The 25151-nt window shown below is 36.8% G+C and overlaps 1 protein-coding gene across 1 annotated transcript in view; it reads left to right on the top strand.

Moving 5' to 3' along the window:
• Nucleotides 1-25151, top strand: part of LOC109427628 (uncharacterized) — a 556874-nt gene that overhangs the window by 102456 nt on the left and 429267 nt on the right. Inside the window, 2 exon segments of the mRNA XM_029852600.2 lie at nt 3290-3683; nt 3758-4031. Of these exon segments, the coding sequence (XP_029708460.2) occupies nt 3335-3683; nt 3758-4031 (623 nt within the window). The 5' untranslated portion in view covers nt 3290-3334.

Below are 25151 nucleotides of genomic sequence, written 5' to 3'. Positions count from 1 at the left end.
CTCCAGAGGCACGTTATCCTCCATTTGGGAAATTTGTGCCATCGCCATGAATACGAGCCTATTCATCATTTACCTGAGGGAGAGGGAAGGTAAGGGAATAGAGTCGACATAATCGCATAAGCGTACCACAACGGGTTCAAACAGCGCCCTGAAAAGGGCACTGTAAAAAACGCATAAAGCGTAAAGTAAGCCTATAGCTACTTTCCACAACGGGTTCAGAACAACAGAACACCCTAAAGATTCAGGCTTCTTAGGTCAGTTTCACTTAATCAACTGTTTACCGAGTACTCGGAAACGCAGTTGCGTAAAAACTGGGTAGTTACATATCAAATGATTCAAAGTTCCACAGTCGGATTCTCAGCTAAGATAAACAAATGAAACAGTCTGTTGAGGCTTGTGATGGACAAAATCATAAGTAGGAAAACCACATTGAGTTATCTAAATTGCGTTTCTGCTACAAAATTCCTCAAAAGTGGTGGCAAGACTCCCGCATGAGGGCATCCACAAACACGCAATTTCCTAATCGCTACGTAATGCCGAGGAGTTGGTTTTTGAGAATTTGGTAAACCCAATTGGAAATCATTGAAAGATAAATATTACAATTCGTGCGGCTCCAAATCGAAAGGTACGTGTTCAAAAGTATCCTGAAAATCCAAGAAAACACCCAACCAAAATTGTTTATGAATTAATGCTTTTCCGTTATCGTAAACAACATTGTGTCAACAAATCACAGTGGACTTTCCATTTTTGTAAGCATGTTGGTTCCCATGGAAAGGTATGTTTGCCAGAATAACATCACGGGTGTGATGCACGACAAAGCGTTCTAATTATTTCAGAAGAAAGAGGTCAAGTTGATATGCCTGATCTTCATACGATGCATTATCCACTTACGGAATAAACTTGACAGTATAATCATACCAAGATTTGGGAATAGCGAGGCTGCAAACAAGCAGTTTTATCAAAACATTTTGGGGCTCGAGGCATGACACACGAGATTGCCATTTCAATTTTACTGTAAGTAGCAAACATCGGGTCAAACGCAAACTGCGGAACCATAAAGGTGTTAATTAAAGCATTACATCTACATGGAAATCCCCCCTACGAAAGAAAGGTTCTTGGACTAAAGCTATTCTTTTATGCTGAAGATTGGTCTGAACTGTTTTTTTTTTATATCTGTATTAACGAGATTTTCAGCCTTAGGCTAGTTCATCTCGGGACCCACACTTTACTTCCCTTCCGAAGGAAGAACTCACATTTTGTGAGTTTGTCGGGAGTGGGATTCGATCCCAGGTCCTCGGCGTGACAGTCACGGGCTTTAACCATCACACCAGATCCGCTCCACTGGTCTGAACTGTCATAACCATAGCCACTACCCAAACTAGGCACGATCAAACTCTTACAATCACAACACAAGAAAAAAGACCAGCGATAAAAATTAATTCGGTATCGATTGAAGTGCGCCAGAGACGAAGATACACAGAGGACACTGTGAAGAACGCATAATGCGAAGAGCCATACAGGTTATAACTAAAGCTAATAAACAACATACTAAGTAATAATCCCACCCTTATTGAGCCTCGCAGTTGAGGCTTAAGAAGGATAGCAGATTATCTTGGAGAAACACAAGGTCAATAGCACCATTGCTCCGGTTAGTGCAGTAAGGGCTGAATACTGTGGAGGGCGCTCTAGTACTCCAAAGGCTCCGTTAAGCGGTTAGGATTTTTTAGACCCCCTAGCCATTCATTCCTAGGCACGGTAAGCATAAAGCCGCATCACACCATGAATTAGGGTTCACCTGTTTAATGGACTCTTACCACCGGAACAGACAGTCCGTAGTGTTATTCTTAGCCAATTGTGGCAACCGCTACCGACACTACACAGCTACCTAGGCTGATCGAGAAAAGAAGTTAATATTGATGATCATCTTCATACGGACCCGAACAACCGTAAATCTAGGAAACAAATCAAGCTTCGACCCTGCTATTCGTGTAATTAAATTGAACTTTTAAGATTAAATTGTGTTTAAGAGATTTTAATCACATGCTCGAAGGAAAAATGTAACACATTTTTTATTGTTCTTGAAATTATAATGACAGCTTGCTTTGGGAAATTTAAACTGCGTTTGACCTGGACCGAATCATAACGGATGGCCCAGAAGTGTAGCAGACAGCGTGACCCTTTTCGACCCGACATTTTTTGTTTTCAAAAAAGTTCTGTGATAGGTTGATTGTTGTATCGAGCCCTGAGGAAGGTCCCATACCTGAACCGAAACGTCGGCGATGGTCGGAAATCAGTCAATGCAAATTATTTCAGACTGCAAACCGAAAAACCAAGAATTCATAACATAGTTATGTATTTTATAACCTGAAAAAACCCTATGTTGGTTTGCGCTGTAAAATTGATTGATTGGTTACTCGCTGCTGGTTACCAAAATATGAACTTTGCAGCACAAACCATCATTTCGACAGTTCTCCAGTTTTGCGCTCTTGCTGTTAGATGATCGATGATCAGATTGTGAATTTAATACATTTCCTAATATTTCCGATTCCAAAAGTCCATCAATTTGTTACCAATAGTGAGCGTTTTGAAAATCAGTGACTGGCTGTAGTGTAGTGTGATATGCTGATTTTGATGAATGTGATATGATCATGAAATAGGTTAGCTAGAGTGAATCGTTTATTGAATTGCAATACCCTAAAGATTATACTATGTCTCCATAGCAATCCCAGATGCTAGTATTGGACCACTAGTCAAGCCGTTAATTGGCAACTATAATAATCGGACTAAGTATGACATTTTTCCTCTTTAATTATACAATGCCTTATTATAATATCAAAAATCTTAACTATAGCACGAGAGATCAGAATTACCAACCAATTGTTCGAGGAAAAATTCAGCATTAGGGTGAACCGAATTTGTAAGCTCACTATAATATAAGAAATCGAATTCGAAATTGAATTAACGAAATATACTTTGAGCTTAAAGCGTATTGAGAATCGGTCTACTTTTCCTCGAACAAAAACCAATTGCAATAATTGTTTAAGGGCCGTTCATAAACCAAGTAGACTTTAAGGGGGGGAAAGAAGGGGTCAGACCGAAGTCTACGCGCCATAAAAATTTTAAAATTTTTGTATGGACAAAATTCTACGAGGGGAGACGGGGTGGTCTGAGATGGTCAATTTTTGGTCTACAAGTTTATGGTCAGCTCCTGTTCTCTGATTTTTTCCAAGTACACTGCAACTAGTCACTCTAATCTAATGGCATTTTTTCTTCTTGTTTCTTCCATCAGATGTAGCTGATCCATCCGCGCCAAAACCTGTGAAGAAGGTGCGCTATGGAGCAAAACATCTTCGACGTAGGGGATGACATTTCGTTTCCGTGGTTGCCGGCCTATGCCGAAGCCACCGGCGGCGGCGGCGGCGGTACCGAAACGAGTCCCCTGTCGACCGGCTCCAGTCGGATGCTGGAAACCATAGTGGAGGAAACGTCATCGGACGATGAATCGAAACTCAACTCGCTGGAAAGTGCTGATCTCAACCAGTCGTCGTTGGGGGACCTACAGCAGCAAGATCATCAACTGCAACAACAGCAGCAGCAGCCACAGGGATGGTCCCAATTCGATCAGGTGTGGAGCTCGGCTGGATCCGATACCGGTTCGGTGGTACGAGTCGATACACCCTCAGGTACCGATCGTGAATGTTATTGTACCGACGATGATCAGCTAGTTGTAAATCTAACCTTTCATTATCCATTTTAGATCAAGACAACCTATCCGAGCGGGACTTCATTTGTCCTCCGAAGCGACGCAAGCAGGACAATGACGACGATGAGGAAGCGGAGGAGGAGGAGGAGGAGTTTATTTGCACCGGTGCTGGAAGTGCTGAGCAGCTAACGGTGGTCATCAATGGCGGCAAAGGAGATGACCGCGAGGGTGGATATGGAAATAACAACAACACCAGGAAGCCCAGGTTCTACGAGCTGGACGGACTGGAAGTCAATGAATATTTCATGAGGCGGCACAATGAACCAAGGTAGGAACAAAAAGCACGGGGGATTGAAATCACATCAGCGTGATTGAGGCATTTCTTATTTTGGAGAAGCGTCATGCTGTGATTGAATTCTAGACAATTTATCTGTATTGTTGTTTTGCATTTGGGTTTTGATTGCTCGTTAATCATGTCTACTAATTCTGGCATTGATATGCAGAGCAGAAAGTCTAAAGCTTTCCTTTAGTTTGGTTCTTTTGAAGTGAGATTTTATGACTCTTTGTTATAAATACAATAAAATTAGCTAAGATTCATTGGTAATACTCCGGCTCTCTTCAGAAGCTATAAGAGTTAAAAGATCTGAAAACAATTCAAATATTTGTTCCTGGAAATCTGAACAATAGCAATTTCCAAATATCATATGAAGAGGACGCTCCAGTACTAAATATAGGATATCAATTTCTAATATTTTACTTCATATATCAAATATTACCTTTTGATCTACATATCAAAATATTCTTTTATTATGCAAAGAAAAAAGGTCTGCTCGTGTTATACGGGAAAACATCCGGAGTCCGAAATTGGAGAAATGCGTCACGATTTTGCGATAAATGTGTATAACACCATTAAAATTGTTATGATATCATGACTCGTTCTGCCATTACATAGCCTCATCGTTACGTTTGCCACATTTAGTACTGAAAAGAATAGATTGTGGCATGAAATTATGACGCATGCACGAATCATGTCTCAAATTTACGGAACTATAATCTTTATTAAAGGAACAAATACTTGTAATTTAACATTTTAATTCCATCGGCAAAAAGTGGGAAATTGAGTCATAATATCATAAAACGCAAGTAGTCTACAATCATGACAAAAATGAATGATAATGATTCATATTATTAAGATTGTGGAGTTATGATATTATGGCTCAATGGGTCCAAGAATTACCTCCGTTATCGTCATGATATCGTGTCTCTTAGTCATATCATGAACTTTTCAAAATGTTTTCATTTTTGTGTATTTTAAATTAAGCTAATTCTACACTCTTATCAAGGGTTGTTTTTTTTTGTGTACGAAATTTTCTTGACTACCTTGTGCATATAGTATTTCCTTGCCTGCCATACGATATACACATGCAGAATGGTTTCTCCATCTGAGACTTAGCCAGGGGTTACTTTATAAATTCTTTCAATTTTTTTTTGAAAATTTTTCGAAAATTTCTACAGGTATTCAGAAATTCATTCAAAATTCAAAATTCGTTACGAAAATCTTTCTTAAAATTCCTAAAAAAATTAAAGTCAGTCTTAAAATCTACGTCTGGTTTCTTTCAGAAACCTGAAGTTTCCTTCAGAAATTCTTCCAGGGATTCTTCAGGAAATTTTTCCAGAGCTTCCACCAAATATTCCGTCAAGACTTTTTTCCAGAAATTCTTCTAGGTAGATTGCCATGTGTTCCTTATGATATTCGAGGTTACTTCACAAATTTCTTTCATAAATTTCTGATACGCAAGGGGTGACTTCATTTTTTTCCCGAAATACATACTTTTTCAAAAAATCTTTCGGAAATATCTACAGGAATTCCTTCAGAAATCCTTTCAAAATTTCAAATTCGTTCCGAAAATCTTCCAGAAATTCCTGCAGAAATTTGTACAGCTACTTCTTCAAGAAGTCCATCAGAGATTTGCTGAACAACTTGTATTTTTAAGTTCAGTGATTCATGCAGGAATTTCTTCAGGAGTTCCTGTAGGAGTTTATACAGAGATTTCTTTAGAAATCCTTCAAAGTATTTTTCCAGAAATTTCCCCAACATTTCCTCCATGGATAAATAAGAGAGTTTCTCCACATTTTTTTCATTGGAATTTATACAGCAATTCCTTTTGATATATCTAAATTTTTTCCCCAGGGAGTTTTACAAGAGCTTAGCAGAGCGTTTTTCCAGGTATTCCAACATGAATTATTTCAGAAATACATCAAAATATTGCTCTGAAATACACTCAGAAAATCTCCAAGAATTTCATTTCCAGAAATTTTCCAATTAACGTTTCTAGGAATTCCATAATGTTCTTTAGGAATTCCTGATGGGTTTCCTACAGCAATTTCTCTGGGATTTAAAAAAAAAAAGACACGGACAACGTCTTCAGCTTTGGGCTGTACAGACTGTTTAAACTTAACACTAGACAACGGACGAACGGAGCATGCACCAGTGGAAACGGGGAAGAAACTATTCTCACGAAAAGTTTCAACGCCCGGAGCGGGAATCGAACCCTCACCCCATAGCATGGTGCGATTATGAGCTTGGTGACCCTAACCGCACGGCTACGAGGCTCCACAATCAGGTATTCTTTAAGAACTTCATCATAAACTTTTCCCCGAGACTTTAACAGGTACTTCATAGATTTTTCAGTATAATGGAGAATTCCTAATCTCGAAACAGCCGCGAATACTTCGGTTTCCGAAACTTAGATAGTTAGTAAGGTAGGTAGAAATGGTAAATGTAAAATTATGGTATGTAAAAAAATTAACAAATTATTTCGGCTCAGTTTTGCCCATGTGGCATAAATGAATATATTAAAAAAAGGAGAATTCTACAGAAATTCCTTCAGAGATCTTTCAAAAACATCTCCAGAGGCTTCTTCAGAAATTCAAAGTTTTTTTCCAGGAATTTTAGAAAGAAATTTCTGTAAAAACTTAAACATAGAAAATTCCTACAGAAATTTGAAAATTCCTTGGTTCCTGCAGGGTTAATTCTTAAGAAATTCTAGCAGAAGTTTCCTACAAAAGGATTTTCAAAATTTTCTGGAAGGATTCCTGAAAAATCCTGAAGCAATTTCAGAGTTATCTCTGAAGGAATTCCTGTATAAAAGTGTGGAACCAGAAGAAACTCCTCAAAATACCAACTTAATTCCTAGAAAAAAAAAACCAAGAGAACTTCTGGAGGAACTCTGCCAAACTATTTGAGAAATTGTAAAAGCATTCCTGAAGAATTTCGAAGAAAAACTTATGAAGGAATCTCTAAAACAAAATTGTCTGCACAAATTGCAGACAAAGGTACTGGTGGAGCTCTTGAAGAAATTCCCAAAATTCGGAGTACCTTTTTTTGCACGACTCCATTCATTAACGTTCCCAAAATACGGAAATAGGGCAAGTCTGTAGTACCAGAGTATAGAGTCTTGAATGTGGAAAACAGGGTAAGCCTCTGTGAAAATCGGAGTAATGAAGGAACTTGCGAGCATTACTTTGAAAAAAGATTTACTCTTGTAATATCTGTCTTGCCCCTGTGAATTCCTAGGAAAAAATCTCAAGCAATTTCGAACGGAATTAGTACACAAAAAAGAAGACAGATTTTTTTGGAAGCAAATCGTGCAGATATAAATGTGCACGAAAATGTCTTTGAAGTAATTTCCTAAAAAATATTTTTGAATGTAATTTTTGAACAAGAACATATTTGGGAGAACCCTCTGCAAATATTCATAAAAGAATTTCTTGAAAAATTCTTCCAGAACCATCAGAAAACTTTCTGAAAAAATCGCTGAAGAATGGTCTGAATAAATACTAGGCCTTCTCTGGAAAAACCTCTGCAGGAGCTTCCAGAAAAATCGTTTTATAAAAATGTCTAAACAATTACCTAAGACAATCGGTGAATACATGCAGATTAGACCAAATGTAACAAATAATTTCTTAAAGAAACTTTAAATATTGGGACAAACATTTCTGGAACTGCATTTTTTTTAAGAAATCGTTGAATGATTTCCTAGAGAAATCCCTGGAGAAATCCTTGAAGAATTTCATTAAATGCCGGAAGAATTTCTGAAAAAATCTTAAACAACTTCTGATGAACCAGCCAAGGGCTGAAAGTCTCTTAAATAAATACAAAGACAATTAAACAACTCCTGGAGGAGATTCTGATAATATTTTTTTTTGTCTGTATTAACGAGATTTTTAACCCTAGGCTAGTTCATCTCGGGACCCACGCTCTATTTCCCTTCCGAAGGAAGAACCCACATTTTGTGAGTTTTTCGGGAGTGGGATTCGATCCCAGGTCCTCGGCGTGATAGTCAAGTGTTCTAACCACCACACCAGGTCCGCTCCACATTCTGATAATATCCCTGGAATATGTGCTCCAACTTCTTTAGCAATATTTGAAAGAATTTCCTGAACAGTCACTGAGGGATTGTTAGGAGGAATTTCTGAACGAATTTTCGATAAAACCCGGAGAATAGTTTCAAGATGAAACTTTTAAGAAATTTTATTAGAAACTTCTGAAACCCTCTCAAAATAGATGAAAGAATTTCTGGAGGAATCCTCACAAAAACATGAACAGGAATATATTTACCCTGGTGGAATATTGAGAGTAATTCTTGCTAAATTATTCTCTTCATATGCAAATTTCGGAAAAATGTTGATAATCGTGGTAATCGTGGAGAAAATTCTTTACATGGGAACCCAGCTAACACGAAGTCGTATATGATGTAGAATAGGATGCTAAAGTGGAGGTCATATGCATACATGCTTCCATTCAACCGCGTGTGAAGTGTACGCATATCGCCTCAATTTTACAGCCCCTTTCCGCAACACATTCTTTCCTCTCTTCAAAAACTTAAACAGTTTTTCAAACTTTTTATTCCTCTATGTTCTGCATCTCAGCTGTAGTTTGATGATAAATATTAAATAATAAATTGCTTAAAATGTGATCGTAAGATAATGAGAGCAAAAAGTTCGTCGCAAAATGGGGCTGACAAAATCGGGTCCTTACTGTATTCAACATCATATGGGATCGTGTGTTGACTGGGAAGGAAACACTGTTAAAGTATTCTTGGAGAATCTCTAGAAAAATTCTTGATAAACTGCTGAATTATAGAAAAACAATGTGAAAAAATAATTAATGTTTATTATAAAAAGTACAACACTTCCAAAAAACCACGCTCGTCGAATACAGCGCAATTACGGTGTAGTCAAGCGTCTGTACTGGAACGGAGATTTGGAAATGTTGAACAACCAGCTTTGATTTTACCATGACAGCACTGATTTCAAAAAGAACTCCTAAAATAATTTATAAAAAAAAAACTCTGAAAGACATTTTTGAAGGAACTTCAAGAGGTATTCTTGTCCTAAAGTGCTGAAGAACTTCTGGCGACATCTCGACGAAGTTAAACCAACATGAGCACAGAAAAGTCATCCAGAAGAGTTTCCGGACATACCTGCTTGATAAATCCCTCAAGGAACTTCAAGAGTGAAGCAGGAAGTATGAGAGGAATTTCGGGATGAACTCATGAAGAAATTCTTACAAAAATTCTTGAAGAAAATTATGCAGAAATTTCTGATGGGACTCTTAACAGTGGATTTCTGAAGGAACTTTTCGGAGGAAATCCTGCAAATATTTATAATCAACTAGCTGTACCCGGCAAACTTTGTCTTGCCTACTGCGTTTTTTGACGTTTCAAGTTTCTAGCCAAGACCAAATCCCCGGTCAAAATGTATGGAAGATCGATTTTCAAAAACTCACATTTTTTACATGTTTTTTTTGTCTCATAAACCTTCCTTAGGTGAAAACTAACAGAACAAAAGTAAGTCGACCAGAATCGGACCTTCCGTTCGCAAGTTATGCGCGGTCCCACGTATGCCACTGCATTTTTATATATATAGATAACTGGAGTAGTCATTGAAGTTCTTGAATTTCTGAAGTTCATCGTTTTTAGAACAACTTACTGAAAATAAAAATTTTGAATGGACTCCTTTAGCAATACCATTTTAGTACACTACGAAAATTATTTGAAGAATTCCTGCATTGAATCCTACAGGCAGCAGGAATCTTAGACGGAGTGAAACAAATGACGCACACTTTACATATTTATTGTGAAAGCTCAACGTGTAACATTCTGTTAGTGAGAACTGCAAAATCAATCGAACTTTTTTTTCGTGTTGGTTAGTCAGTCGTCCTGCTATCCAAGATATGCTGTATACCATGTGAAGGAATTTCTAGAATAATAATTGCAAGAATTCCCATAGGAAGTTTTAAAATGGATCCGTGGGAGAAGTGAAACATAATATTTAAAAAGTTCCTTGACAGTTTTAATTTAACTGCAAAAAACTGGCTGTGGATGATGAAATGAATCAAAAAGTTACTCGTAAACTTCAGCTAACACTTGACAAGATGAACCTTTCAAAGTTTATTGAGTAAACGTTACAACGATTATGTTTTTAATAATATGGAACGAGCTCACTGATAAATCGATAGATATCAATCCAAGTGTCCAGTGATTATGTTCTCATGAATGATGAGGACAAAACGGCATCCAGCCGCCAACTTGCATTGACATAGTGAATTGCACTAAAACTACTTGTACTAGAACAGAAACTACGGTGCATAAACGAACCTCTATTTTTTAAAGTTGTTATCAAATAAAAAACTTAACATTATACATTGCGGAATAGAATGTTATGACTTTTCCAAACAACGTAATACTTATAAAACTCGAAGAAAGTTGTGTATGCTAATCTAAGCGTTTACTTCTATGGCATTAATTTAATATAATTAAAATATTGATATCAACTTTTTGTCATATGTATGCATGATTATGAATAACCACAGAAGCATTTAAGGAAACTTGATTATTGAACACCCCCAAAGCATCCGTTTTCTTCCGACGAGTTTTCTCTATCGCCAATCAGATGGCAGCACGTGTACAGCCCGTACACCGTTTGTTGTAAGCGTTTCCTACCTAACGTTTCAACTCCAGTATGCCAACCGTATACCAGTTTCTTATCGTACTGCCTCTCTAAACAAGAAATAGCATTAAATAAAAAGAAAATCGACTCAAGTCTAGTCAAGTACAAGACACTGAAGACGACCTTACAGTTGAGGTCGAAATACGTATCTGTCAAAGGATGCAAATTCTTAGTGGAATTCAAAGGAACAGTACTTAACGCGATTTTCTTTTTATTTACAGATATTCCCCTAACAAGTCCAGGTTAATCATCAAGAAATAGCATTGCTTGCACAGTTTGGGCCGTAGTTTTCGAGCCGTTTATTTATCTACTGGGAAATGCCTTCACATCTACACTGAAATAAATTTTGTTTCAGTGTAGTCATGAATGGTATCCCAAGTAACATTTTGATGATCAATTAGTTTTGTAGAGGTTCTGAAAGCCGTCATACAATCGTATTTTTTTTTTGGTTTAATGATGATTCTAAGAACTACTTTTAGTCCATTTATAACATGGCAGACACACGCAGAAAGAAACTATGTTAAAATCAAAAATATTCGAGGTAAATTCAAATAAATTGTCAATTTCTTCAGGCCACACAGATACAAGTGTTTGAAGCAAATCGAACGTCACATATGAAGCAAATTCAATGCGTCTTCTGACAGATTATGTTAGAAATAAATGTAAATATATTTGTTTTTTTTTTTGTGGCAGGTACGGAAATATTTGTTTTCCCATTAAACTTATTAAGTCATTTCCTTCGCTGATAAATCTCACTGTCGATTTTGAGCTGAGCATGTCAAAACAATCTTCAGATTTCAAGCTTTCAGGAACATTTTTAAGTTTATTTTTGCAATAATTAGAAAAAAATGCAATAAATCGGGGAAAACTGGGTCGATTTTGAAACTCCATGCATTTTGTATGGTATCAAAAATTGGTAAAACAAACTTTAAACCTCATTTTCTCGAAAGTGTGTTTTTGTCACATACACCCCTTTGCTTCTAATTCCCTCAAAATTTTTCAGAAAATAACTATTATTTGCTTCTGCAAACAAACAAAGCTTACCCTATCCTATTTTGGCAATTTTAGATTTTTCTCTATCGACTGTAGTTTAAAATAGTTTTAATCTAGTCATAAAAAAATATTCGACGCCACTAGCTGAGTCTATATTCCGAAATCTTGCTTTATTTATATCTTTGCTTCCTTCCCTTCGCACATTACATCCCCCATTTTTTCTACCTTTACGGAGCATTATTATCTGTGGTCATTTTGGCTCTTACCCGACGTCACATTTCTGTCTAGAAACACGAGACGACACTTTGTCATCAAATTTTGTCGAGTCCATTTTTGAATCCTCTTTCCGCGATGGTTTGTTTTGGTTTGCTTGCTTTTGCCTTGCCATGTGCCACAGTAGCCGTTGAAGTAGCAGTGTATGATCATCACAGACTATGTAACTGGCAATGCGATGCTTAACTGAGAGACAGTACGAATCTGCGTACGTACCTAACATACCTAACTAGCAATAATGCTTGTAGCAATGCCACATTAGTATGGGACAAACATCAAATTCTCGCTCCAGTCGACTTTTTTGATTCCATTTAGGTCCCATGTGAACTGTGCAAAATTTCAGCGTAATCGGTGAAACTATAATTTAGCGCAAGCGGTTCAAAGTTTTCATAGGATTTACTATGGGAAAAGTTACACTTTCAGATAAAAAATCCCAGAGGTCGCCCCTTGTCTCCTTAATTCAAATCGATCAACGCTTCTTGTAGAATAAGCATTTATGAAACTTTCCTTCGAAGACCACAAAAGAATTGGATGCTTGTGGAAAAAGTAATTGATTTATTACCGATTAGTGATCCAACGAACGACTTTTTGTTTTGTTTTTTTAGCAGCACTGTAGCTGCTGCCTAGGCTGCTGCTGTTTCCGGGGGTGGTGATGCCTCCCGCCACCCCATGCAACAACGGCAGCATGATTTCATAATTTTTGGTGTCCGGGAACTATTTTTAAAATGCATTTAAAGTTTGTATGGGGAAAATTTTTTGTTCGGGTGGAACTGTCATTTTATCGATTGAACTGTCATTCTATCCACGGAAATTAAAAGTGTTTTGTTTATTTAACCATGAAAACAAAGAAATTGGAACGCAATAAAATCACGTTATACTCAGAAAAATGAGCTCTTTCGATTAGTCTATAGAAAATAGCAATATTTTATTCACTAAACAACCCAATTACGTCATGTGTTGTTGTGTTCAGTGCCGAATATTAAAAGTGACGATTTGGTTGTAGAGCTGTGTCGTCAGTATTGAGTTCATTATGTTTGCTTTTTCCTCCTTAAATATACCGAACAAGAAGTAATCATTTCAAAAATAAAAAAAAAAACAAAACATGGCATCTACATTGAAACAAAGCACGAACAAACATACGTAACACTCAAAATTATTTATATCGTACTCGTTTTAAATTATACTTGTTGTTCATCTACAGCTCACTAGCAGCGCTTTCATCGGTTAAAAGAAAATTTGAAAATACACACTACTGTCACCTGGTTCATGGTTGGCCATGTACTACGAGACTACCATATAACCATAAACATAGAACATAATTTACACTAGGTATATTAATCTGTATTTCGAAAAGATGACCAGTGACCACACTCAGCTATAATGCTGTGACAAGGACAAATCCATCTCCATCGACGAATATGTCGTAGGTACATTGAAAAGTTCCGAAAAGTTTCCGATGTCAACGGATATTAGGTTTCAGCAGCATAACAAGCGGTGACATTAATCGAGCATGTTGACCAATTTGGGGATGAACGAAGCGTCCATCCAGTCGTCATCAGTGTTTGATTCGATTGTGTTTTACAACGCATGGGAAATGATTGTAGGAATTTGTCTCGTTTTGATGCTCTGAGTCAAGGTAAATATGAGACATTCCAGCATTGTGTGCTAAATTTTCGCTTCACCCGGGTGTTCTTCATGCGCAAGAAGGGGTCAGGCAGATAACAAGGCGTTGTATTTGTTTACCTAAACCCACACCGTACATCGCATCCGCATACATCACTGTCAAGTGCTTCCACCTTCTTGATTCGACCCAAATTCCTTGGCCAAGTGTTGCACCTCGTATTATATTCGTTCACAAGAGGGTTACGCAATTGGTTTCCGCACAATAACACAGACGGATCGATAACGAACTTCAATGTCACTATGGTCAAGAAGACGCTCCACCAACAACGAGGGAACCCTTAGGAACGTCTACCTTCCATTACCGTTTTAGTCGCCGTTCGTTATCGTGCCTACCAGCACAGACAAGGACCAGGCCCTTAATTGTCTCCTATTTCAACGTTTGTACTTGTTCAATCGCTAAACATACAGGAATTGAGTGTCCATCAAAATTATAGACACGGCAGCTAGTCCCTAGCCAACCACCCCATTCCGGCAACACACCGCCCTTCCTGGTTCCGCCATAGCCATATGCATAGACCATGTAAACTTGCTGCAGACCGAATCCGAAACGGTTTCAGCATTACGGTCACGTGCGCTTACGTGTCATTCGAGCCCGACGCGATTCATCATGGCGGGTCATTCCGAGTTTTTCATATACGCATGTAGTACTAAAATGCCCGTTCAACGACGATTCAAGATTTACGAGTTCTCTTACTATCTTCTTGACTTGGTTTATACTATATCGATGAAAAGGTGAATCAAGTGTATAGAGGGTAAAAATTTACTTCGTCATATGCGCTTATTCCCGTCAAATTAGACGGAAAATAGCCAATCATTACAGATATTCCGACTTACCATTGCGATAATCAGACTCTTCAGCATACATACATACACACCAAATTTTTTTCGCTGAAAATCAGCAAAGTTTTGCTGAATTTTGCCGAGCTGTAATTTCAGCAATCAATTCAGTAAAAAAAATCACTGAAAATTTCAGTAATTTCGGCTGTCATCGTGGTTGTCAGGTGTTTACTGAACGATCAGTAAAATGTGCTGAAATTTCAGTGAATTCGACCGAGGCGGAGTTTGTCACCGTTTTGCTGAAGAGTTCCAGCAAATCATAGCGAAACACTGATATTGTATTGCAAATGCCCAAAAAAAAGCTAAATTAAAGAAAATGTTTGTTTTCATTGAGATTGAATAATTTTATTTAATTTTACTTTAATATTTAATATTAGATCTTGTATGCTGAAAATAAGAGGGATTAAATGGGGTGCGGCAGACTGCAGCTGCTTTTTTGTTCAAATAACCAGAATCGCTCACAGGTTCGGAATAATAATACATATCCAAGACGAGGGGAGCCGTTGAAGTTGTTGTTGATTTCTCGAACATCGTTGGATTAACTATTTTTTCGGCTGGAGTCTCACTGTCGTACAAAGAAAACGTTATTTTACACTGATGTTAAGAACTATTATTCAAAATTTTACTCACCTTCTTATGCAAGAGATAACAAATACTATATTTGGATCTGTTTTGATCTTCACTTCATCGAAAAAACGTACGGAATGGGAAAAAATATTGATTTAATTATTCCGTTGTACTTGGTGCTGTGCACAACGCCAACATTTTTTGTTTTTACTTTGACAGGTGGCCGATGTGGTTGACGCCAGACGAGATTGCTGAAAATTCAGTACACCCGACGAGTTTACTGATTTTCGGCTAATAAACCCAAACTGCTGATATTTTCAGTAAAATGTATGTTTGCTGATAATTGTTCAGCAATCCATTTTGCTGAAATCCCAAATCGATTTTTGGTGTGTACATTTATTTGTTCAACATCACTTAAGACAACATATAATCAACAATAGTACGCCAAAATACTCGGTTTGTGGCTGCTGCTCTCAATCCTCGGTCGCGCCCAATGCTCGCCAGGTCACGCTCCACCTGGTCCGCCCATCGAGCTCTTTGCGCTCCACGCCTTGTTGTGCCCACCGGATCAGTTGCAAACACCGCAGGGTTGTTGTCCGGCATTCTTGCAACATGCCCTGCCCACCATATCCTTCGGCTTTGGCCACCCTCTGGATGCTGGGTTCGCCGTAAAGTGCAGCAAGCTCGTGGTTTATCCTTCTCCGCCGCACACCGTTCTTCTGCTCAACGCCGAAGATCGTCCTTAGCACGCGTCGCTCGAAAACTCCGAGTGCTTGCAGGTCCTCCTCGAGCATGGTCGATGTCTGGTGTCCGTAGAGGACCACCGGTCTTGTTAGCGTTTTGTACATGGTGCATTTGGTGCGTGGGTGAATCTTTTTCGACCGCAGTTTCTTCTGGAGCCCGTACACGGAACCAGAAATCAACCCAAATATAGGTTCTTTTCACTCATGCTCTTCCATGCGAGAACCCAAATTTGGCTAAACCGCGTTGAAGCTCTGAGTGGGTAGTTTATTTTTGATCCCGGCAGAAAATTGCAACCCATCGCAAAATTCTTTCTACCCATCGTTGACTTCCGAAAGTACCCTAGTGGGTTGAAATAAACCTACTTTTGGGTAAACGGCAAAAAACCCAAATATGGCTTCTCGCACGGACATTATCGGCTAGGTGACTGCTTCTCGCTTTGTTTTTGACAACATTGCGAAGGGGAGAGCGAGGAAACAACCTGGAGGAAACTGCTGGGTAAAAAGTTCAAGCGGTTTACTTATTTTTGCGTTCTTTTAACGCATTTTTTAGGTAGTCTGTTTTTTCCGGGTAGTAGGCCTGACTTCCGCTGATGATGCGCCTCCGTATTTCACGGCTCACGTTGTTGTCAGCCGTCAGTAAAGATCCGAGGTAGACGAATTCCTCCACCACCTCGAAAGTATCCCAGTCTATCGTAACATTACTACCCAGACAGATCCGGTTGTGTTCGGTTCCGCCTACCAGCATGTACTTTGTTTTTGAGGCGTTCACCATCAGTCCGACCTTTGCTGCTTCGCGTTTCAGGCGGGTGTACAGCTCTGCCACCGTTCCAAATGTTCTGGCAATAATGTCCATGTCGTCCGCAAAGCACACAAATTGTCCGGATTTTGTGAAAATCGTTCCCCGGCTGTTAAGCCCGGCTCGTCGCATCACACCTTCCAGAGCGATGTTGAAGAGTAGGCATGAGAGTTCATCACCTTGTCGCAGTCCCCAGCGAGATTCGAATGAACTGGATAGTTCGCCCGAAACCCTTACGCAGTTTTGCACACCTTCCATCGTTGCTTTTATTGCTGTGTGCGTTCAAGATGCAAACGGTGCCCAAATGCGCTTCAAACGCGGTAACACAGTGTTACCAAAGGCAAATTCGATTTTACTACCACACAAAAAAGTGCCATCTGTTATATTTTTAGTTTGGAATGTCGATGTATTGAAAGTTATATATAGTCTTGGCAAAGGCAAAATAAATTAGGTCGAAACGTTTGGCAATGCTGATTAATTCGTTTGGATTCTCTAGTCTGAGTTCACAGTTAAAAAATGTTACATCATATAAGCTGTAACAAAAGGACCCCGTCATATTGCACAGATTATTCCATATGTTTATAACTATACAGCTTGCTCCCAGTATGAAGCTTGCATTCAACATTCTACACAAGAAGTTCTTTTATGCAATATTTTGCAATTTATGCAATATTTTTTCTTTTATGCAATATTTTATATAACTCATTTTGGTATCATAATGGCCATTTTTTCCGAACTGGTTCATTATGCAACTGAAATGAGTTGCATAATGAAAAATAGTTGCATAATGTTCATTATGCAACTCATTTCAGTTGCACTATGAACATTATGCAACTCAAATGAATTATATAATGAATAAATCATTGCATAAAATTTTGTATGAAACTCGTTGCAAAACTCGATTTTTTCAGCACTCTTCGTATTTATTCAACTCGGCAAGCCTCGTTGGATAAATGTACGACTCGTGCTGAAAAAATCACCTTTTTGCTACTCGTTACATAAATAACTATTTTGTAAATTCCAGTGAAATGACATAGAAAATTCTATGCTAAATTTGTTTACGACGGGTGTTACTTTCAGAAATTTTTGCTGTGTAGGTCAGACCCTCCTCAAAATAAATACTTCTTAAAAACCATACATCATTTTTTGTGGAAATCCTGAAGGATTTTCTGACGGAAAGAAAACCGAGTGCAGTTTCAACCGTGAAGTCCTTAACTATATTGAGGCTCGAACTGGTTTGCTATCTGTGCACATTAAACCCACGAACCTTACTTCGGAATTCCACATTGTTCAATTAATTAAAACTTTATCTATTGATATCGAATTCAATAGGTCGTTCCTCATAGCTGCTGCGCAGTTCTTTGATCCGAAAATAAACCGCAAGTGTCCCACTCACTGTGTTTCTTTTTATCTTTTCGTGAAGTGAATGCATTGTTTACAGCAAAAAAAAAATGCTGCCTAAAGCATCGAATCGCGACTCATTCAGAAGACGTCGCCTTCAATAGAGAGAGACTTAGAGACACCCGATTCGATCAGGTTCCCTGCCTGACTCCTGTTTCGCCCCAATCGATGCCAATCTAGTGAGTTTCATTCGCGTCGTCGTAAGATGATAACAATCGGATTCTTTATTCAAACCACGACCTCGTCGTCGTCGCTCTATCAAACGAATGAGTGTGTTAGTAGATAAACAGATACCTACGAGCTACGACTGATCATCACAGTCAGTTCTGTTCAACGCAATTTGCCATTGCAATAAGATGGAGCTACACAGGACAGCAACGCACTAACAACAGCTTGGCTCGCATGTGTGCTACTGACCGGCCCGTTGTTCGCCAGCAATGGAGGCAGTTAAGCACTCATCAGCTCTACTAATTGCCACTTCTGGGGTGAATAGTGTCGATGAATTTAAGATCTTTAAATAATATCAATTCTTATGTCTGAAGCTGCTCGCGCATAGCATGGGAAGCGAGACTTTTTAATGGATGTCAATTTGTATCCACGTCGGTGCTGCTGCTACTGCAGCGCTGAACAGTCAAATATAGTCAAACTATCAATTAGCTAGTTACAATGAATATCGGGCGGCATCTCAGTATGCTTCAAAGAGTATTTTATCAAGTAGCCCTATACAAAATGGTTGAATGTAATTTGAGTTTGATTTTTTATGTCCATCAAACCGACGTTCGTTTATTCGAGCCTCAAACATTGTTTAAGCCGAACCCAAAAAAAAAATGTGATATCTTGTAAATTATCAAGGAATTCTGCAATCAATCAGGAAATGTTCGGTGTTATTTTTTCACTGAAACTATTCTGATTCATTGAGTAAATAATGTCACCAAGCCGAATTAGTTTACACAAGATCAATATGGATTTTGAAATTTTGGTGAAATATTGAGTTACACATTGTTTGCAATTATTGGAGAATTTTCTTGCAACATTTATAAAGTCAATTTTGACAGATTTTCTGAAGAGTAGGTGACCGATACTTTGGAGGAATGGTGTAAACCCCTAATTTTTTAAATTATGCTTAATTAAAATAAGGATATTTTGATTCCTGGTGGATCTTGAGAATTGATTGCCTTTAAAAAAATCCAGAGTCTTGGAAAAAATATAGCATTTACAGTAGGCTGCGGCTTATTTTTAAAAAGTTGTTGAATCCTGGAGTTCGTAAGCTCTTTTGGATTCAAATGACACAAAAAGAGAAACCTCTGAGTTTTAGCCAAAAATATTGAGATTTAGAGGTCGCGCAATCGCTTCAAAGTCGAATTTTTGAGTAATAAAAAGGTGTTTTCACTTCAAGTGCCATAAATTTCTCAATTTTCAACCGATTTTCAATCTTTTTTTTATGAATTTCTCACAAATTAAATTTCGAATAAACTCGTAGAACATCATTTTTTCAAAGTCACGCAAAATATGAGTTTTTGAAGATTTAATTCATTTTTTTCTTCTTTTCACAAATTTTTTTAACTCTAGTGTCTTATAACTTTTTAACCGTTTGACCAATTTTAAATTTTTTAGCTTGCTTTTGTAGATATTTTTATTGCCTATCTTTGTCCTAAACAAACTTTTCATCAAAGTAGTCATTTTTATGATACTTTTCACCAAAAACCGCCAAAATATGCCTTGAAACTTGGTTTTTTCATGCAAAATTGGAGTTTTTGACGATTAGTCGCAATTTTTTACTCCTAACCAGATATTTAGCCTCATATTTAGGGATATGGAACACATTGGAGGATTTTTTTTTCAATTTTTTTTCTCGCATTTTGAATATGAAAATATTTTTTTGATTCAGAACACTGCAAAAACTGAAGTTTAAGGCTTCCATATGATTTTTGAGAATATTTTTTTCACTTTGAGCCCGAAACTAAGCATGAAAACTATCAAAATTTTGCCGAAATTCTGATTTTTCCAATAAAATACGTGTTTCTGAACGGTTTTTGGTATTTATCTATTTTGAAACGTTTTTTTAAAGGTACAGTTTATTCACAGCATTCTAAGGCTAAAAAATTTAAAATTGGTCAAACGGTTAAAAAGTTATAGGACTCTAAAGTTAAAAATTTTTGTAAAAAGAAGAAAAAATTAATTAAATCTTCAAAAACTCTTATTTTGAGTGACTTTGGAAAAGTGATGTTCTACGAGTTTATTCGAAATTTAATTTGTGAGAAATTCATAAAAAAAGATTGAAAATCGGTTGAAAATTGAGAAATTTATGGCACTTGAAGTGAAAACACCTTTTTATTACTCGAAAATTCGACTTTAAGGCGATTGCGCGACCTCTAAATCTAAATATTTTTGGCTTAAACTCAGAGGTTTCTCTTTTTGTGTCATTTGAATCCAAAAGAGCTTACGAATTCCAGGATTCAACAACTTTTTAAAAATAAGCCGCAGCCTAATTTACAGTTATGTTGAATAAAGCCCCCTGAATATATCGAAGGGGCATTTTCTGAAGATATTTATGGAGGACTCAGGAACCTTATTTGGAAATCCCTGTTTGGAATTTCTAAAATAATCACCTAAGAGATTTGGAAAATAATTGCTGGAGAAATTCCTTGAAAAATGCATGTTATCTAAAAAAAACAAATGGATAAACATTTCTAGATAAGAATTCAAAAAACTTATTAAGGAATTCATGTAAATATTCTAAGGAAATATGTTTGGTGAAGTTTCTGTATAAATTTCTGAAATAATTCGTGGATACATTTCTGAAAGAGAAGTCTGGAGGATATTTTTGGAAAAATACGTTGAGGAATATTTGAAGGAATTCATGAGGGAATTTCTGTATATTTTTACAGGAATTCCTGGAAAAATCCTGCTACAACTAATAAAAGAAATAATGCAAAAATCTTTGAAGCAATCCTCGAAGAAATTCCAGGGAACATTATTTTGAGAATTGCCTGTAGAATCCAAGATGACTGGAGAAATTCCTGAAGAAGTTCCTGGAGGAGTTCATGGTGACATACTTATATGAATTCCAAGAGGAACTTCTGAAAAACAAAATATTTGTACAAAATGATTTTCCCTCGAAGAAGTTCACTCAATGGCCGAAACGTTGGTTAAAATAAAATCGCACCTTTCAATAAATTGTATGACTGCGGCAAACTAAAAACTTTGCAAAAAATTCTGAACAATTTCCTGAAACCTCTCTTTGGAATTTTCAAAAGACTTTTATCGGAAAAAATTTCTATATGTATTTCTGAAATAATCCGTGGAAAACATTACTAGAATTTTTTCTTGTTTTTGAAAATACATTGAGGAATAATTGAAGGAGTTCATGAGGGAACCTCTGCATGAAATTTTGCAGGAATTCCTGAAAAAAGTCCAGCTAGAACCATTGAAAGAAATCATGCAAGAATATTTGAAAAAATCCTGAAAAAAATCCAGGTCCCCCGTAACGTGGGTAGATCACCTTAGAATGGTGCGTTGCGGTGTAAGATCTACCAAATCAAATTTTGATCTTGATATTTACCGTATTTTTAAATATTCCAAGATCAAAGTTTGATGCTCTTTTCCTTGTGTTTTGTAGTATTTGTGTTTCAATGTACTGCTAATTAACATTTTATTTCAGCAGGATTCAGGTAAATGTATCGTACGATATAAATAAGATTTTAAATATATGTAACTGTGGCGAGCGTATCACTAATATGTAGCTTATTTGACGTACGATGTTAATATTATTTTATATTTCAGATTATCAACCGAAGAATCTAGTAATTCAACCAAATGCCAACAATATGACGAGAAAACCAGGATGAATTGGGCATACAACTGATTCGAAGCAGTCTAACAATGGTGTGCCTGAACGTTAACCAAGCGTATCCTCTTTAGTTTACCCTTCCACTAACAACACCCTAATTCCCGTGACACCTAGGCCTGAGAGATCGTAGAGTTGTCTACATTTTTCATAGGTGTCCAAAACTAACCATCCTTTCCCATTCCTCAGCAGTCGCAAGGACGTGGCCAGGACAGTGCTCGACCATTGGAGGATTGCGTCAGTCTTGTCTAAGAGTCAGAGATTAGTCCCAAATCTTTGTGCTTTGGTTCGGACGGGAAGGAGGCATCCCTCATAACAGCGGTCTAGGACTGTACCACCTACGAATTTGTGCGACTCGCTTAATGCTAATGCTAATGCTAATGCTAAATCCTGAAAAAAATCCAGGTAACAATCGTGATGAAGTACATATATGAATTCCAGAAGGAATACCTGGAAGAAACTCTAAAGACATCACCAGAAGAATTTCAAAAAAAGGCATTAGAAAACAATATTTATAGACGGCGGAAAGATTCAATGAAGATTTTTAAGGTGGTATCTTAGGTTGGAATTTATGAGAATGAAATCTCTTGAAAAATGTCCCAAAGAATCTTACCAAGAATTTCCGAAGTAATCACTGAAGAATCCTTGGAAGATTGAAAGAAGGAGTTATGCTTGAAGGAATTCGTGTATGGTTTTCTGGAAGGATCCATGGAGGAATTTTTGAAGCAATTGGTGACGCAATTTTGGAATAAAAAAATCTTAATGAATCGTGCTTTTTGAAAGGAGTTCAGAAGCAATCCATTATTTAAAACAATCCCTGCAAGAATTTATGAAAAAATCTTTCAAGAAGCTTCGAATTTCTGATTTACTAATCTCCTAACTATGCCACCAAAAGTAATCACAGGAGGGATTTCAGAAGGATTTCTCGAATTTTCTTCTAAGAAGGAACTTCTAAAAGAATTCATGAAATAATTTTGAAAGAATTTGATGATTTTTTTGCTAGAATTCATGAAGATATAGTTGGTGGTATTTCAGCATTGATCCTTGAAGGTATTTTTCAATAATGCCCTTGAAGAATTTTATGAAGCAATCTTGGGAGAAATATCGGAAAGAACTCCGGATTTCTGGTTTGCTCGGATTTCTTATTTTTTTAAGGAATCCATTGATGATTTTTTTAAGGAATTCCTTGAGAGATTTCTGGAAGAATTTCTGAAGTCCATGGAATGTTTTCTAGAGGAAATTTTCTGGAGGAATTGCAAAAGGAATTTCGGAAAAAAAACTCTGGTAAAATTTCTGAAGGAATTCACTGAGAAATTTTTGGAGGAATCCATGCAAAATTTTAAAAAGAATCACTGGAGAAAATTCTGAAAAATCTTTGAAAGATGTTCTGAAAGCATAACCAAGAGGTTTTTTTTTATTTTGGAAGCACCAGAGTTTTTGAAAGAGTTCTTCGAGTTCTTCTCTTGAACAATTTCTGAAGGAATTCCAAGAGAAATTTCAAAACGAATCATTAGAACATTTTATAAAAAAAAGATCCTGGAGAATTTTCTTGGGGCATCTCTGGAAACTTCTAAAGAAAGGCTTTAACGAATTTCTGAAGCAATCTATGGAAAATGAAAGATTTCCTGGAAGAATTTCTGAAGGAATTCCAAAAGGAATGTGCATAGAAGTTCCTTGACGGATTTCTTAAAGAATCACTGGAATATTTTCAAAGGAATCTTTGGAAACATTTTTGAAAGGATTGGTGGAATATTTTCCAATAGATTTCTGAAAGAATCCCTGTTAGAACTTTGAAGGAAATTCATAGAAAATTTTCCAAAGCAAGCCTTCTGAATAAAACTCAGAATTATTTCTTGGTATAATTGCCAAAGAAACTCCTAATGCAATTTGTATTGCAATCCTAGGAAAATGTTCTAGAAGAAATCCTCGAGAAATATCCAAATTTCGTAAATTTCTTAAAGATTCGCAGGATGAATTCCTAAAAAAATCCCAGAAGAAAATATCAGAATGAATCCTTGAAAGATTATTCAAAGAACCCCTGGAGAAATCTATATAATTCTTGGAAAATGTTATTAAGAAATCTCAAGACTAGTTTCTGGAATTTCAGAAAGGAGACCTGAAGAAATTTCTAAAAAATATCACAGAGGAGTTTTTGAAGCAACCCATGCAAAATTTTTTGAAAAGAATCCCTAGAATTTTTTTTTAAGAAAATCTTTGGAAAATATTCTTGAAGTAATTCCAAGACGGTTTTTTGAAGATGTCCATGCACATGTTTTGGAATCAATCCAGTGAACATTTTTTTAAAGAGTTCTTCGAGTTCTTCTCTTGAAAAATTTCTGGAAGAATCTCAAGAGTCATTTCTAACGGAATCCCTAAAGCACTTTATGTAAAAATTAACCTTGATGAGTTTTTCTAGAAAGTAATTTGTATAGAAGTACCTTGATGGATTTCTTGAAGAATCCCTGGAAGATTTTTTAAGGAATCTTTTGAGAAAATTCCGAAGCGATTAGTGGAAGATTTAAAAAAAATCAGAAAAAATGCCTGGAGGAGCTATAAAGGAAATTTATGTGAAGTTTCTAAAAGAATCCTTGAAGAAATTTAAGAATAAATTTCAAAGGTTAATTCTGCTGAAAATTCTGAATAATTTTTTGGAGGAATTGCTAAAGACATTCTTGAAGCAATTTATAATGCAATTTGAGGAAGGTTTTTCGAAAGAATTCGTCGTGAAGTTCACAAATTTCTTAAAGAATCTCAAGAAGAATTGCCGAAGGAATCCCTGGAGAAAATTTCAGAATGAATCCCTAAATGATTATTCAAATAACCCCTGAAGAAATTCATGTAATGCTTGGGAAAATTTTTGGAGAATATTTTAGACTAATTTTCAAAATATTTAGAGCAATCCATGCATTTTTTTAAAGGAACCGTGAAAAAAATTGCAAAAGTCTTGGAAGATATTCTGAGTGCAAGAGGGTTTTCTTAAGATGAGCATGCACTATTTTGTAAGCAATCCATAGTAGGTTTTTCAAAAGACTCGAGTTATTTTTAAGGAATCCTAAGCAAAATTTCTAACAGAACCATTAGAACAGCTCTGAAAAAATATCCTGGAGAATCGCTGGAAAAATTCTAAAGTACTTGAACGAATAGAAGAATCCTTAGAAGAATTTCTGATGGAATTCCAAAAGAAATTTGATTAGAAGTCCCTTAGTGGCTTTCTTACAGGATCACTGGAACATTTTCAAAGGAATCCATGGGAAAATTTCTGGGGATCGGTGGAATATTTTCCAAAAGCAACTA

The sequence above is a fragment of the Aedes albopictus genome, chromosome 2 (assembly GCF_035046485.1).
Source record: "Aedes albopictus strain Foshan chromosome 2, AalbF5, whole genome shotgun sequence".
Taxonomy (NCBI): Eukaryota; Metazoa; Arthropoda; class Insecta; order Diptera; family Culicidae; genus Aedes; species Aedes albopictus.
Note: the sequence above shows the minus strand (reverse complement) of the source record. Positions and strands in the feature narration are given on the sequence as shown.